The following is a 17,551-nucleotide window of genomic DNA, read 5'->3' as shown; positions in this document are numbered from 1 at the left end:
GCAGTTAACTTTTATTAGTACTGTTGCCTTTTATTATGTGTAAATGTGCATACACCCCAATCATTGTAGTAGCATGCACCTATATACATCTAGATCCTGAGAGATCTTTACACAAAAGAGGTAGTTCAATCCGCAATGCACATTTATTGAAAGGGTTACATAATATATATACAAATTACACACTAAACAGTATTTACAACACATTAGTAGTATAAATCCCCTGGCTTATATGATATTTACAAATTACCCACAATAGCCATATTTACAATACAATGTATGTATAAGCATGGAGTTAGGTTACCTTCTCACTTCAGGCATGGTGCCTGCTGTGTGTTCAAACACAAAAGAGAAAAAGCATGTATACATTTTAAGTGTGAGAGATATAGTCCATAGTTACCATCCCCAGGAGTTTCAACCTAGTCTGCCATGCAAGAGAGATTTTTCTCCTTCCCACCTTCACTAATATGGATCCATCTGGCCTTGCTCAGAGCCATTCTGCTTGGTGTAGCAATCTTACCCTTCTCCTCCCTCTGGGCATATCTTATTCAGGATTGGACAATTTCCCCATCCCCTATATTTAGCATAACCCAGCCTCTCGATAGCCATCCTCTTTAGGGGGGTGGGGGGGGGGGATTAATCATGCTAGGTCAGCTGCTGGGCAAATTGCCCATCCCTGAAATGACGATCATCTTCATCGCATATCTAAAGATTAAGTCTTTTAAGATATATCAAGGGGAGTGACACGGCCTACAGTATTATCATTATTGTCTTGGCCCCAGGATGTCTGGCTAACAGGAACTTAAGTACAAGATGGTATTATTCTGCATATCAGTTTGTTTTCCAGTGTAAATAGCAGGCTGGCATTTCAAACGGACTTGTTAATCAAACTACTATTGCTGGTCAGACTTAAAAGTCTACACTAATATTCATCTATGTGTTTGACATCAATACTCAATATCTTGAAAAATAAATATTTACATCCATCTATTTACAATTACTATAGGAGATTTATACATATTTTTTTTTATGGCCGCTTGGTAATTGCCGGCAGACCCAGATGCTATTTGGCCCCATTTGGTGACTCTCAAAAGGTGAACTTTCCCTCTACACCTCCTATTTTTATCCTCTGCTTCTGGAGATTTATACATAACTCCTCATCAGGCAAAACTCTAATGGAGATTACACCTAAACTCCTCATAAGGCAACAGTACTCAGTGTCCAAAAGTCGCCACAAAAGGAACCCAATGCCCGAAGGTCAAAATCCAGGCTAGCTCCACATAGTCCAGTTCAGCTGGATCAAGGTGCGGCTCTCCAAGCTAAGGAAAGGCCAATTAAGATAGCTGTGATATAGAGACCAGCTCAAGCAGTGATATACTTAGCAGTCTTGATTGAAATAAGTGGACGAAGGACAAAAAAAAAAAAAAAAAATCATAGAAAAGGAAAATTTGTTTACATTTTTCTGAATAAAAGACATCCAACCTCCTAAGACACTAGTAAAAAAAAATGAGGCATGCGGGTTTTCAGTGATCAATATTTCAGTAGGAGGCTGTATAACCAGATTGTGTCTGAATTCCTGTATCCATTGATGCACTAGAAAGAAATTTTGTTACATTCTCATTGCTTTCAATAACATTCATAACCATACATCGCACTGCTTTCAGACCAACTAAGTAGTCAGAGTCTCCTTTGTTCATTCCTAGGTAGAGTAGGAAGAAGGTTAGCCTGACTTCCAAGTTCCAATGACTATATTAGTTTATGTGAGGCACAGAAAACTCTATCAAGACTAAAGTGCAGAGGATGGAGAGAGCCTCAGACTAAAAGACTGCTAGTAATACTGTATCAAACAAATATTCAACTGACATCTATTTGGGATTATTACTTGCAACAATGAATTCATGTACAGAATACTCTTTTTCTTTTTATTTATATTTTCCTCCACATTTACACACAGACCAAAATTTCAACAAGAGTTCCAAGTTCCCCAAAAAATTGATCCACCAGAGAAGTTTGCCGGCGTTCAGGAGACAACACTGATGCCACCTGACTGATGCCAGGTTTCTTTTTTGTTTGCCTTTTTTTTTTTCCAGCAGAACAGTGATTTTGCATTCACTTACATGGGAAAGTCAGACAAGCAGGGCAAACTGTCAAACTTGGCTCGTTGCAGTAAAACACCTGCACCACAATGCAAAGCATCTGTAAAACTGCTGCACCACCATGCAAAGCATTAGTGTGTACTCACCTGAGCAGCAACATGTCCACTTGTAGGTGGATGGTCATAGGGGGCATTAAAAATGCAGATCAAACGCCTGTTTTTAATGTCCCCTATCCGCTTATATATAGAGGCAGCTGAAGGTACAGTAGAATGTTACCGACTGGGTGATGACACAGGTGGGATTGATGTGTACTAGTTTAGTGTATTGGGGTGCAACTTAGATTAAAGGGCACAGCAATTTAAAATGCTCTGTTTATTGCATTTTACCACAGACATCTGAATGGGAGCTAATACATTCTAAGTTAGCGAAAAGAGCGTAGGAAAATCAGAGTAACGTCACCAGCTCCTAGCTAAAAGAGAAATATATCCATTGCACACACAAACCTCTCGCTACAAACTTCCAGGGTTCACAGCCAGAGGTGGCTAAAGACAGTATGAAGAAATTCCAGCACTCAATGTGAGATAAAGCTCTTTTAATGCAAACAGCATCACTGATGCACATTTTGAGGGCACAAAGGTTATTAGTCATATCAAATAACTCTGTTTACCGCTACCTCTCTAAGGCTACTGAGTAGTACTGAGCCGTAGCCTACATCACTACTGGTGACACGGATACCTGGATTTGCTGAGAGAGAAGACGGTTTCTAGTTTTAAATGTGCTTAAAGTACTGTGCCCCCAGAACACTCTGGGTGAATTTGAATCTGCATTAATACTTTTTTTCTTCTTGGTGGACTTTTCAATGTATAAACTAAGATGAATCAGTATTCTGATTCATAGCTCTCTAAAGTTTAGTCTCTTGGATCCTCACCCTGATCCTGATGGGTGCTATGTTCTCATGCATGCTATCTGTGATAATATTGAGCTGGCAATTGCTGGGATCTATGCCCCCCCCCCCCCGAGTAATGTTTCCCTGCTGCATTAATTGCCACTGGCGCTGTACCCCAGGGCGAGATTTTAATATGCCCCCAAACCCCAGTTTAGATAAACTCAACCCAGACTCTGCTACTGATTTCCCCTTGTCCAGGTGGGCTGAGACTCTGGGTCTATGTGATGCATGGCAGTGGAAGCATCCACGGGAGAAGCAGTTTACATCCCTCTCTGCAACGTATGCTACATATTCTAGCATAGACTGTTAGTGACCCCCTCCTCTCCCATACACATGATGTAACCGTACTACCCCGCGGCATATCAGACCATGCCCCTGTGCTCCTCAAACTCAAAGTGGACATGGCTCCAGGTCTTGGCCTCTGGAGGCTGTCCCGATCCTGGGTTGATGACGAAAGGGTGGCCCCGGGGATGACAACAGAACTGTCCGATATTTGGGTTCATAACAAAGGTACCACCATTCCAGCTGTGACCTGGGATGAGTTTAAGGCGTGGTCAATATCAAGCTGCTATTGGTAAAACTTGCAAAGAATCCGCTCTCTCCTTAGAGGAAGCCGAAACAAGGGCGCAAGCTTTAGAATCCCAATATGTAAATTAAAAACAGGAAGGAACTTACAAGGATTTGCAAATGTTGTATAAAGAAATAGCTTTGATGCGTGCCATGGCCTGCAGGAAGCTTCTCCTGTACCAATCCTAGCGAATTTTTGAACACACACATATCGCCAACATTCGTCATGGGAATCGCTCGCTCCACTTTGACCCAGTACAGAAAAATGCCCAATTGGCACGATCTTCACAAAAATTCTGGCCAGCCGCCTGAGTTTGGTAATCCTATCTCTGGTGAATGGGCATCAGTCTGTCTTTATGCCGGGTAAGGGCAAGGACATCAATCTCTGTCGCCTGTACACCAACCTTTCCCATATTGGTGCCAATGGGTCTCCTGGAGTCGTGGCCTCTCTCGATGCGGAGAAGGTCTTTGACTCTGTGGAGTGGCAGTTCCTGTGGAAGGTGCTCTCAAAGTTTGGCTTCAGGCCTGAATTTATCTCCTGGATACAGCAGCTATACAGGGCTCCTGCAGCTAGAGCCCGAACCAATGGTATTCTATCCCCCTCTTTCAGCTTGCAGAGAGGCACCAGACAGGGATGCCCGTTGTCTCCTGGTTTCTTTGCTCTAGCGATAGAACCTCTGGCTACAATTTCCTCTACAATTAAGGGTCTTCAGTTAGATCCATTAATAGAAAAAATCTCCTAATATGCAGATGATGCTCTCCTGTACTTTCCTGACGCATCTGACTCCCTGGCTGGGGTTTTGGAGACCATGAATCAACTTGGGCATTTCTCAGGTGTCCGAAATAATTGGAGCAAATCGCTTCAATTTTCTCTCTCCCAGTCACCTCCCCCCTACCTTGCCTCGTTACCCTTGACCTGAGCCTCCAGATTTCGCTACTTGGGGATTGAGATTTAGAGGGATCCCTCACTTTACCTAACTGATAATGTATACCCTCTATTACAACAGTTAGCTCTTAGATGTCAGACATTAGGGTCCCTACCACTCTCACCGGTGTGCAGATTCAATCGCCTCAAAATGACATTGCTTCCTAAATTTTTTTTGTTTGATTATTTTCCGTAATACCCCGGTCCATAATTCCTAACTCCTTTTTCAACAAACTTGACCAAATTATGACTACCTTTAGCTGGGATCCACCACTAGAATTGCTAAATCTACCTTGCAGCTGCCCCTGTCTCTTGGGGGACTGGTGCTACCATTTTTCCGTCAGTACTACTGGGCAGCTATACTGGTAACGGTATGTCGGTGGTTCACCCAGTCGCAAACTAACCCAGAGGTGAATGTGGAAGCTGCTGTGCTGGGTTCCTACTCCGCATTAAGCAAGCTCATGTTTAGGGGTCTGAAGGCACATCCCATGATGACAATACCAATGCGCACAACAGTCAAGGTGTGGGGACAGGTAACAGCGGTGGTGAATGAGGCTAAATCTAATGCTATCTCACCTCACACCCCACTTTGGGGCAATCCTCGTTTGCCACATTTTGCATCCATTCCTGACCCTAGTCTCTGGGCAAGGTACAATATCAAGAATTTGCAGCACATTATGCCAGAGAGAGGATTATTATCATTCAATAGCCTGAGAGCCATGTTCAACCTCCCCTCATGGATGTTCTTCCACTATTTACAGTTGCGACACGCAACTCATTTGCAGTTCCCCACTGGGGTAACAATGGCCACATATTTGGTAGAATGCTTCTCTACTACCAGCAATGCAGAACAAATCCTTTCATCCCTGTACCTTAGAATTTCTAGCAGGGATACTGGGCAGGGCACCTGTTTGTTTCATGTCTGGAAAGAGGACATACCCCCCCTACTACTGAGCGTTGGGATGAAGGGCTTCAACAATATATTCCCTTGATGATATCAGTCAGGGACAGGTACATTCAACTTAAATTCCTCCACAGGGCATATTACACCCCTCAGAGACTTTCCAGGGTATACCCCACTCGATCTGACCAATGTCCAAAATGTCACAACCAGATTGGCACCCTTATGCATGTTGTGTGGTCTTGTCCACTTATACAGAATTTCTGGCACGCAGTAGTGGTCCATGAGTCATCTCTCTGTGGATATCCTAGAATACTCCTCTTCACATATTTATGACACAGTTTCCCCCAATATGCACAAGCAATTATTTGTTTTTTATGTAGCGTTCTATGCTAGAAAGATCATTCTGTCTAAGTGGAAAAAAGTGGAGCCTCCCACGGTCTCACAATGGAGGTCCATGGTTGACTCTCTCATATACTATACAAACTCACGTATATGAGCTGGAAATGCCCCAAGAAATTTGATCAGGTTTAAGATGCCTGGGTGAGGACCTGATTCCGATGTAACTATAGGTATTCTGGTATAGTAGTCACTATTGACACACATAAGATATCACTTTCCCATCCTATAACCTTTGGCCCTTGGGATCCCTTCCCTTTATTATCCCTGTACCCCCCCCCCCCCCCTCACCTCACCTACTCCCAAGCCTCCCCACCCTTCCCTTCCTTACTCTTTCGCTCCTTGTCCCTCCCCTGGTTAATAGTTCCGCTTACTATATCTGCTTGCCTGGCTAATAGTTGATAATAATAAGCCTGCTACACTAGTTTCTCTGGATGTAACCTACTATATAAAGATTAGAACTTGTGCGGAGCTGTGCAATATTTGCATTGTATTGAACTGTACTCTGTGCCTCACAGTTTCTTTTGTATGTTGGTTATTTTAATCTTTTGTTAAAAAAAATAAAATAAAACCTGCGCCTACTTCAGTGATCGCCGGATCCTTTCTAAGGGACCTTACCAATTCTGATACAGTCTGACATATTACAGTCACTTCCGACACGGGACGGAGAATCGCTCCAGGTATTTTAAACTGGCATTTACAAAAGAATTTAGTCAGAAAAATCTCTGAATGTGAGAACGCCATCCACTCGTTTGTAATAAATTCTCCTGCAAAGTAGAAAAGTTCAGACACACTGAGGAGGGGCTCAAGACCATACAGGATGATGCTGGAGATGGCAGTGGAGTATACTTATAGTCTCTCCATCCAGACTGCTTCAGTAATTGGGTACACAAGAATCTAAAGTCCAAAGTGGATATGGAGGTCCCAGTGGGCACGAAGGAGGGTCCATTTCCACCAAATAGAGTTTAAGAAGACTCCAACGAGGATGACTATATAACAATGGGAGTCACAGGTTCTAGATTCCACGCACTGGTTCCTTCTAGGGATACCAGGTAAACCACAGTGGGGCAATGTGAAAGAGACCTTATGTGTGTGTCAGGATACCCACACTGCATAATTTTTTAGTAAAAATGTAATGACTATGATTAAAATATACCTAAACTTTTTTTTAATTCCTGTCTATGCCGCAATTAGGGAGATTCCCCCTCTCTATTTGTCCTGTTTACCATTATCATTGAAAGTGAAGGTAAAAGAAAATACTGAATTTTGGGTTGATATCAGAACAGTAATAAGGGAAATTCTCCAATGGGGACTTTAGTTCTGGTGACACCCAATGATTCCCCCACTTTGGAAAGTTTTCCTCTCACATCCTGTTTTGGGTATGTGACAGGAAGTGAAGGGATTTCCCTCCTATGGGAAACAGATGGCTAAAAAAAAAAAAAAAAAAACTGATGGCGGTTTTAGCCCTCCCTGTTGACTTATGCAGCTGCCCCCTAGTTAAATAGAACATATTTATTTAAGAAGCCATTGCCAATAATATTATACAATATAAGCTCTAACGAGCAGGGCCCTCTGATTCTTTTTGTTCCAAATTGTATTGTAACTGTAATGTCTGCCTTCATTTTGTTAAGCGCTGCGCAAACTGTTGGCGCTATATAAATCCTGTATAATAATAATAACATCTTAAAGCAGATTTAGCTTTCGATATATACAAGGGTCCTTCAAAAAGTTGCCTTACTGTTTTTAACTAAAGTGTGGAAACGGCCTCAAATCTGTTGCTGTGGATTCGCCATTCCAGATATCTACTATGTAGAGACCAGCTCAAGCAGCAACATGGAAATCTTGATTGAAGTGACCGAGGGAAAAAAAAGGTGCAACAGAGATCTTGGTTTAAGTGACCATGGAAAAAATGATAGGAAAAAATAGGTAAGATTTTTTTGCAGCAGGGACGTCCAACCATCTAGCATACTAGCAAAAAACAGACTTGCAGGGCAGAGGAGGGGTTACACAGGGGCTGTCTTACAACTGTTTTGTTTGTCAGTGTCCCAGTCTTATGTAGGTGATACTATAACTTGACTGTTTCTGAATTCATGTGTCCCTCAATGGACAATTGAGAAAACAGTTTTCTCTGAGATTCCTGGGAACATCTACCCAGAAGGATGGCTGTCTGACAAGAAATTCAAAAGGAAACAAATACCTAGCAGGACTAACCAGCCTTGTAATAATTAATCAGGTACATTCCAAGTGTCAAGATATGGCTAACACATTGGACTTCACTGCTAATGCGAGAAAAGCTTTTCATATACAAACCTAAGGAAACCGTGCTATAAGCTGACAAACATATTACATTTGAGATAATTAGCAAATACGCCTACTCAAGTGGAAAAGAAAAAATAAAGGAATATATTGAACATATGTAACGCTGTTACTGACACTTTATTTTTGATGTTTTCTGAAATGAGTGTGGACAGCTGCTTGAATTCTTGAATAAAATTGTTTATGATAAATGAGATGCTGACAACAAAATCTGCATGCACTTGCTGTTTTTTTTTTTTTTTTTATAATCTTCCTCCTCTGAGCTTCCTTCCCAAACTCTACCCCAACCACACTGTCAGACTCCCATTATTCTGATGCCCAACTGCAGGGCTGCTGTTAGAAATCACGGGGCCCCGTACAGACTACCTGGCAGGGCCCCCCCAAGAAAATATTAAAGATATATTTAGCTAAAATTACAAAAAAATCACTATTATCAGACACAAATATAACATAACTCGCATAATTCCTGCTAAATCTAAAAAAAAAAACTATGTTAAATAAAAAAGAAGATGAGATGAGAAAAACATACAGGCTGGGCAGTTGGGAGCTCAGTGATCAGAGAGACAGAGAGAGAGAAACAAAGTTACAATTTACAAATAAACTCCTGAGCAGAGATAAGTGCTGGCAGGGGGATTAGTGAGGGACGACTGTCTCTTTCTCAACAGAAAAAAGCTGATAGCAGGGAGAGGGATAGATCAGATTCAGGTGCTGGAGGAAGATTTATGTAATTGTTGTCCATCACTAATCCCCCTCTCTGTGTGGGCCCCCCTGTGTGCTCGGGCCCCCTACAAGAGGGCTGGTGGTCCCCCCCTCTCAGCGGCCCTGCCCAACTGTGCCTGCCGGGACCTATGGAGCAGTGGTTGACAGTTCGGAATCTGAGGAATCAATGTAAAGTAAGAAAAATTGCCAATAACAAAAACCAAAAAAAACATATTTTTATGAATGGAACTCATTCAGTCTCATTTAATAAGCCAGTTCTAAGGTGATGTTAAAAGTGTAAGGGCCCACAATTGTCAATTCCATTAATTATAAATTCTGACCACTTGCTATTGCTCACTAGATTCTCTACACTGCTCTTTATCTTGACAGGGTTTAAGAAGGTAAAACACAGGTATGTTGCAGGGTCCTCTGGGATGGAATAATTAGTTGTTACTGAAAAAAGGAAAGAATCTGCGCTAAGGATAAAATAATCTGGCTGCTGCCTACCTCCAAAGTATAGCTCTATAAGAGATATACGAGAAATAGGAAGAGAAAATGAGGTAAATGGGGCTGCCTAAACAATATATCTGGACTGTTGGGTACAACAAAGTACTATACAGGGTGGGTCATTGGAACCATAAAAATATCACAATATATCATCACATTAGATCAATCTCCACTGTACACAGAAAAGTCGCGATCCCGGTTTCCTTACAATGCTTGTTTACCTTTTATCTATTGTGAGTACCTTTCTTTAATTTAATAAAGTGTTTGAATTTACAATACTTCACTATGTGAGGCTCTTCTTCCATTTATGGTCTGGATTCCCCTTATCCTATTTCCTCGGTTATGACGCCTTTTGAAGCCATATCGATTATTATAATTGAGTATATCTCATGTCTTGGAGTGATGACCCAATCGGATGATCTGAACCACTGAGTACAGGACCCCTTACCTGACAGGATTTCACCCCCGGGGGGGGGGGGGTACCATGCTTTCTGCCTCTGTAGGGGTACAGAGTTCCGGTGAGTGTGGGCTTTACTGAGAGGTGAGCACTTTGTTTCCTCACCTACACGTCCGGATTGGATCACCTCAAGACCCACCTAATCGCTGGGATCCCACATCAAAAAATCACCTTATGGACTTTTGCTAATATTTATTTAATCAACTTAGTCACCCATTTACCTACTACTATTGGATTTTAAACAGTCATTTGCACATTGGTTCTTGTCGCACTAGTTACTTTATTATATTATTAGATGATATTACACAATTTATTATTGGAGACAACTTTAGCACTTTAGTGTATACTTTATTTTATTTATTTATTATTTTCACTCATAATTATTTACCAAACTACCTCATATTGCACATTGTGTCACCTTGATCTATATTCACCGTATTATTATTTATTATTTATTTATTCATTGTGGTTGACTACCAATTAAGGGCACCCACTATTTGTGCACAAATTTCCCCATTGCAACCTCTACACCTTTTTAAGCTTTTTTCAATGCATCATATCACTATTGGCACTTTCACGTATTTATTTAGTTTTATATGTATTTGATCTAATGTGATGATATATTGTGATATTTTTATGGTTCCAATGACCCACCCTGTATAGAACTTTGTTGTACCCAACTTTGTCCAGATATATTGTTTAGGCAGCGCCATTTACCTAATTTTCTCTTCCAATTAGTTGTTAGTGTCTTGCTTATCTGCATAAATAAACTCCCGTCATATTATATTATATGGAAAACAGTATAATTTTAAAAGGAGTCCTAGGCTGCCATTTTTGAAGGCAGGAGGAAGCATTTCCTCAGTCTTCTTTTACAGCGTGATCAGACTGCAACATTGTATTTTGGGAGTAAATCAGAATGTGGGGGGCTGTGGGAGAGGGCTAATCTGTGTCAGGTAAATGTGGACATGCACTAGCACCAGGATTTACATGACTGCGTCATCTCTACGTCATACTTAACCTCTGTAGGTGCTGCGCCTAAATATTACTTAGTGTGGAAACTTTTTGAACAACCCTCGTATATATCGAAAGTTAAGACCCCGTTTCCACTGGGGCGATCCGACTTGCCGGGGCGACCTCACAGGTCGCGGCACGCAGCTCGCCTCGCAACCTCGGAGCGGCCGGCAAAGACTTCATAACATTGAAGTCAATGCAGGTCGCTCCAGGTCGCCCCAAAGAAGCTCCGGACCCTTTTTCTAAGTCGGAGCGACTTGTGTCGCGCCTATTAGAACGGGTCCACAGCTTCTCTATGGCAGGCGACCTACGGCGACCTGTCAGGCGACCAGGTCGCCTGACAGGTCGCCCCAGTGTGAACGGGGTCTTAATCTGCTTTAAGATGTTATATTGTATAACATTATTGGCAATAGCTTGGTAAACAAATATATCAAAGGGGGCTATTTAGCCCCCCTTTCCTATGGGATGGCGGAAGGGAAGAGGGTATAGTTAGCTTTGGCCCAGCCATTTTAAAGTTAGATAGTTTTAATTAGGGATGTGTTAGATTCATCTCAGCCATTTTGTGATTTAATTTAATATGATAGAGTGACCTTTTGACTCCCTATAGCTTTCCAAGCCCCTTCCCACTCTGAGTATCCCGCCTTTCCCAGTAGCTGGGCAGTTTAGGCTGGGTAGCTAGGCAGCTTTAACTTTTTCCTCAGTTCCTTAGCGAATGAGGCCCCTTCCCGCCTTCCCTCTCCCACCTATGAGCCCACTAGTGCCTCAGCTTATTTAAACAGGGTCCCGTGATCCCAGGGCTCAATCCCTTCAGCAAATCTCTTACCAGCATTCCCCTCCCTCCCTCCCCATTGGTTTGTCGCGGCTACAATATTAACTGGTTGGGTCACCTCTGCTTTGCAGAGGGGGGCGGTTTGTGAAGTATTAAAGGTATATTTTTTGTGGTTATATTTTGATAATACAACCTGAGTTGTTCATGACTAGGTTGTTGCTGTGATGTTTAATTATATATTTGATGGTTATTTATGTTTGTTTACCAGTTAATAAACAGCCGCGGCCTTTATTTATCCAACAAATTTGTCAGAGTGACGTTATTTTTAATTACATATTTACATTTCTTGTTTCTATTTACTTCCTTTATTAATGCTATTATATTTTGGAAGGTATAAAAAAAAAAAAATGTTCAGCTTAACTCCTTCCTGCCATTCCATATGTTCTATTTTACCAGGGGGCAGCTGCATAAGTCAACAGGGAGGGCTATAACTACCCGTCAGTTTTTTTTTTTTGGTGTCACCAGAACTAATATCCCCATTGCAGGATTTTTCCTATTACTGTTCTGATGTAAACCCAAAATTTGAGATTTCCTTTCACTTTCAATGATAATGAAAAACAGGACAAATTTAGAGGGTAAATCTCCCTAATTGGGGCGTAGACAGCAATAAAAAAAACAAAAAAACAAAAAAACCTAGGCATATTTTAATATTTAATTATAGTCGTTACATTTTTACAAAACAAAAATGCAGTGTGGGTATCCTGACACACACATAAGTTCTCTTTCACATTGCCCTGCTGTGATTTAGCTGCAATGCGGGTGCAGCGCAGTGCACCCACAGTTTTTGTGCAGGTTATCTGTGGTTTCTTGTAGGCTTCTATTGACCTGCATTTTTTTGCGTTTTCTGACAGCACACTAAAAGTCCTGCATGCTTTTAACAGAAGTCTATTAAATAGAACATAATAGAAGGCTATTGAAAACCATGAGAACCCTGCACTGCACATGTACTGCGGTTAAACTGCAGCGGGGCATTGTTAAAGCACCGCAAGGCCCCTTTCACACGGGCTTTCCACTCCGGTCCGCCTGTCAGTTTTTCAGGCGAACCTGATCAGATGCTCTATGAAGCAGCGGATGTCAGAGGAGATAGGATAGGCGGCGGTCCGTTTTCATCTGATCTCCCATAGAGGAGAGCAGGGATCAGGGCCGGACTGGGAATAAAAACCAGCCCTGGAAATCATTTCATACCAGCCCCATAGTATTATTACACCGGCCCAACAGCAGAACGTCATTATTTTCTTGTTCATAAAAGGGAAAACCATGCATTTTAAAGCACATTTGAAAAGTGTATTATATATAGATAAGACAGATATGTTATGGCAATATATGCTACAGCATAGCAACACAGGACAGATGGTCAGAGGCTGCATATTGGATGGAACAGGAGACATCTTAGGCTGTGCGGACATGGTACAAGAGATATCAATGGCTGTGCGGACATGGTACAAGAGATGTCAATGGCTGTGCGGACATGGCACAGAAGATGTCGATGGCTGTGCGGACATGGCACAGGAGATGTCAGAGGCTGTGCGGACATGGTACAGGAGATGTCAATGGCTGTGCGGACATGGTACAGGAGATGTCAGGGGCTGTGCGGACATGGCACAGGAGATGTCAGGGGCTGTGCGCACATGGCACAGAAGATGTCAGGGGCAATGCGGACATGGTACAAGAGATGTCAATGGCTGTGCGGACATGGTACAGGAGATGTCAGGGGCTGTGCGGACATAGCACAGGAGATGTCAGGGGCTGTGCGCACATGGCACAGAAGATGTCAGGGGCAATGCGGACATGGTACAAGAGATGTCAATGGCTGTGCGGACATGGTACAAGAGAGGTCAATGGCTGTGCGGACATGGCACAGGAGATGTCAATGGCTGTGCGGATATGGCACAGGAGATGTCAGAGGCTGTGCGGACATGCCACAGGAGATGTCTTAGGCTGTGTGAACATGGTACAAGAGATGTCAATGGCTGTGCGGACATTGTACAGGAGATGTCAGGGGCTGTGCGGACATGGTACAGGAGATGTCAGGGGCTGTGCGGACATGGTACAGGATAGAAACACAGGACAGGTGGTCAGAGGCTGTGCACTGGATGGGACAGGAGAGCAAAATACAACAGGTGGTCAGAGGCTGTGCAATGGATGGGACAGGAGAGCAAAATATGACAGGAGGTCAGAGGCTGTGCAATGGATGGTAGAGAACTGGTGATCACTGACCAGAGGCTGCAGAGGCCGGAGGTGTCCAGTCCTATTCCCGGCCGGCGGGCTGGCACGCACCACCATGGAGACCAGTGGAAATACATTTAAAAATGGTGCCGCCCAGCACCATTACGTCACCGGATCCGCGCATGCGCTGTACGGCCGAAAATGCAGAAGCATGTACGGGCTTTCCCGAGCCCAGCACTCTTTGGAACGGCACATGCGCAGTTTCCATGTAAGGCGGGTCGGGAGACATGTTCTTTATGGGCGCCGCTGCCCTCAAAGCGGCTCCAGGACAGGCGGACTTGCCGGCCTACCGGGAAATTTCCCGGTATCCCGGTAGGCCAGTCCGGCCCTGGCAGGGATCTGACAGGTCTGTCTCTGCAAAGTAAGCGGAGACGAAGCTGTCATCCACCTGCTCAGCGGGGATCGGCAGATCAATCCCAGCTGAGAAAAACAGAGTCCGTTGGGCGCACCGCCCGTGTGAAAGGTCCCTTAAGCACCAATGTTAACGATAGGTCCTCTTTAATCAACTATGTTCTATTTGCCATTCAACCTTTGGATCTACAAATATAGACCTTTGTATTACTACTTGTAATTCAAAGAATCTGAACTATATAAATAATAAATAATAATAATAAATAATAATAAATAATGAATAAGGGAAGATCATTTTTTATTTACCCATGCATTTTACAAGACATAAATATTATATATGTACACAAATATTGTAGTAGGAATTCCATTAAAATGTGTAACTGCTAATAAATTATTTCCACCCTGCGTTTTATTGTCACTTTGATGTGATGATAATATTAATCTTAAAGAGGTGTTAAACCCAAACGAAACATTTTACATATTGCAGCTTACCAATCTGTAGATGAGGTGGCTGCAATAGTTTTCTTTTTTATGCTTTTTCCCCTCTGTTCACCTGGTGATCCGGCCAGTTACACACTTCATGTCTTGGGGTGTCCCCACTGGATAAAAGAGCAACAGAAACACCTTTCATTGGTTGAACTTGATGGACTTGTTTCTTTTTTCAACCAGACTAACTATGTAACCTTTGCACAGCAGCATTGGTAATCTGGGGAAGGGTAGTGTAAGATGCACTAGCAAATTGAAATACACTAACAAATTAAAGCTGCGCTCTAGCTCACACTTTTTAAGCAGTTGCAGCAAACAGTTTTTTTTCCCTCTTGGGATAAGGGTTTTACATAAATAAATAAAAGCTGATCATTGTAAGCACCCCTGTCAGTGGTAAATAGTTTGTCTCATCCTAATAATGGCTAAATCTGCAGGACAGCTTGTGTTTTTGAAAAACAACAGCCTTACTGGCTGGATCACCAAGTGAAAATAAAGGAAAGAAAGCCTAAAAAAGAAAAACAATGCAGCCTTCACATCTAAAAATTGGTAAGCTTTGGGTTTAATACTTCTGTAATACAGCAGAATAAACTGTGGCTAGAACGGCAAGTACCGGTATATGGATAACACCATGAAGGGTGGTAATGGGCTTACAGATGCACAAAGTTATGTAACGGACAGTCAATGTGAAAGACACACAATAAGATAAAAACAAACTGTATCTAGTACAAACATTTCCATATAATGTATGCAGTAAAATATATATTTAAAAAGTTTACAAGGTTATTATCCTCACTTAAACAGTTTTTGCTATAGGATACAAGTATGTTTGCTTGCATGGAAGACAAAAATGGGAAAAAAAGAAAACAGTATGACTATTTAGGAAAAAATGAGGCGACATTACAGCTATTTGTACAGACAATAAAACAGATAACATTTAAAATAGACATAGAACATGCTTGGAATGTGTTTAAGAACTGTCTGGAAAAAGACCCTTATTATTCTTTGTTACAAACTGTGCCCTATCTTGGCCCTATATAAATAAATGGTGGTGGAATTATTCAACCAATATCAATGTTTACTGCTCTCTAAGAAGACAGTGTCATGTCGATTGGTAGGTTATCACTGTGGAGATGACGAAGGTTGCTGATTATCATCACGATAAAATCTCCCTCTGGAAATTCCACCTGAAATCATAAAACCCAACATAACATGCTGCATTAAGAAAATTAGTATTATCATTTAAAAAATGGATTTTTGTAAAATCTTACCGTAAAATCCTTTTCTCTTAGCTCATCGACAGACGTAGTCCTCGGTGATACACCACCTTCGGGTTATGTTACCTCCGCAGGAGCAGGACTAGACAGGAAATTAAAAAGCTCTGGCCACACCCTAGGGGCAGTCCCAGAGGGTATATCCTCTCTCTCTCTGCCTCAGCAAATCAGTTATGTGAAAAAGCAGTGCTTAGAGAATTTAACCCAACCCAACTCCAAAACAGAGGGGCGGGGACTACGTCTGTCGATGAGCTAAGAGAAAAGGATTTTACGGTAAGATTTTACAAAAATCCATTTTTCTCTAGCGCTCATCGACAGACGTAGTCCTCGGTGATACACCACCTTCGGGACGTCCCAGAGCAGTATCACAACTGAGGGGTGGGAAAATGGAAATCAAATCCCAATCTAGAAGGCCCAACCGGTGCCAACTAGAAGTTTACAATGCTCATCCTTAATGATGAGACTCAACAAAACAATTTTCAAACAGAAAAAAACCCTCGAGGTAGACCACCGGTCTCCTCAAATTGCGGCCTGCAAAACCTTGCGGCCAAATGAGGCATCCGCCGATGCCGTCACATCAATTTTATAGAATTTTGTAAAGGTATGTACCGACGACCAAGTGGCCGCCTTACATACCTGGACCACTGACGCCTGATGGCGAAAGGCCCAGGAAGTACTGAGCGCTCGAGTGGAGTGCGCCCTAACAGGGAACGGAGGACTCTGACCCTTAATAGAATAAGCCTGTACCACCGTTTGTCTAATCCATTTGGCAATGGTCGCGGCAGATGCAGGCAAACCCTTTCTGGGGCCATCCGTGATCACAAAAAGTGAATCCGTCTTACGGAATGATTCCGTAGCTTTCAGGTATACCCTGATTGCCCGAACCACATCCAAGGAATGCAACGCATGTTCCCGATGATGCTTGGGCTGAGGACACAAGGAAGGTAGTACAATATCTTCATTCAGATGAAAATCTGAAACCACCTTAGGAAGAAAAGATGGCTTAGGATGAAGTACTACCTTATCCCTATGAATCACTAGGTATGGGGACTGGCATGATAATGCAGCCAGTTCTGACACCCTGCGAGCAGAAGTAATAGCCACCAAGAAGGCCACCTTCTGGGATAAAGTAAGCAAGGGAATCTCCCTGATGTTTTCAAAGGGAGGTTTCTGTAGAACCGACAAAACCAAATTAAGATCCCAGGGCGGTAAGGGCGCGCGGACTGGAGGAGCCAGGTGCCGCACCCCCTGGATGAAATTCCGCACCAAGGATTTGGTAGCTAAAGGTTTCTGAAAGAAGATTGCTAATGCTGAAACTTGACCCTTGATGGTGCTCAAGGCTAGCTTCTGCTCAACCCCTTGTTGCAAAAAGGCCAATATTCGAGACACCAAATAGGTACGTGGAGGAAATCCTAAAGATTCGCACCACGCAATGTAAGTCTTCCATGTGTGATAATAGACTTTGCTGGAAGTCGCTTTCCTTGCTTTAATAAGGGTAGGAATGACTGAAGTAGACAAACCTCTGTCCTTCAGTACTTGGGTCTCAATGGCCAGGCCATTAAAACCA

General features: G+C 42.6%; 1 protein-coding gene and 1 long non-coding RNA gene across 2 annotated transcripts in view; one reads left to right on the top strand and one right to left on the bottom strand.

Annotated features, from left to right (window-relative positions):
* Positions 1 to 17,551, top strand: part of LOC309546218 — a 1,099,142-nt gene that overhangs the window by 913,043 nt on the left and 168,548 nt on the right. The window lies entirely within an intron of this gene.
* The window catches only part of LOC309547337 (arf-GAP with SH3 domain, ANK repeat and PH domain-containing protein 3-like), a 110,458-nt gene continuing 108,320 nt past the window's right edge, over positions 15,414 to 17,551 (bottom strand). Inside the window, exon 25 of the mRNA XM_082247173.1 lies at positions 15,414 to 15,897. Within this exon, the coding sequence (XP_082103299.1) occupies positions 15,833 to 15,897 (65 nt within the window). The 3' untranslated portion in view covers positions 15,414 to 15,832. The remainder of the gene's footprint in view (positions 15,898 to 17,551) is intronic.

Source organism: Pelophylax lessonae (genome assembly GCF_965119305.1).
Source record: "Pelophylax lessonae genome assembly, chromosome: 2".
Lineage (NCBI taxonomy): Eukaryota > Metazoa > Chordata > Amphibia > Anura > Ranidae > Pelophylax > Pelophylax lessonae.
The sequence above is the reverse complement of the archived record's forward strand: the minus strand, read 5'-3'. Positions and strand labels throughout refer to the sequence as shown.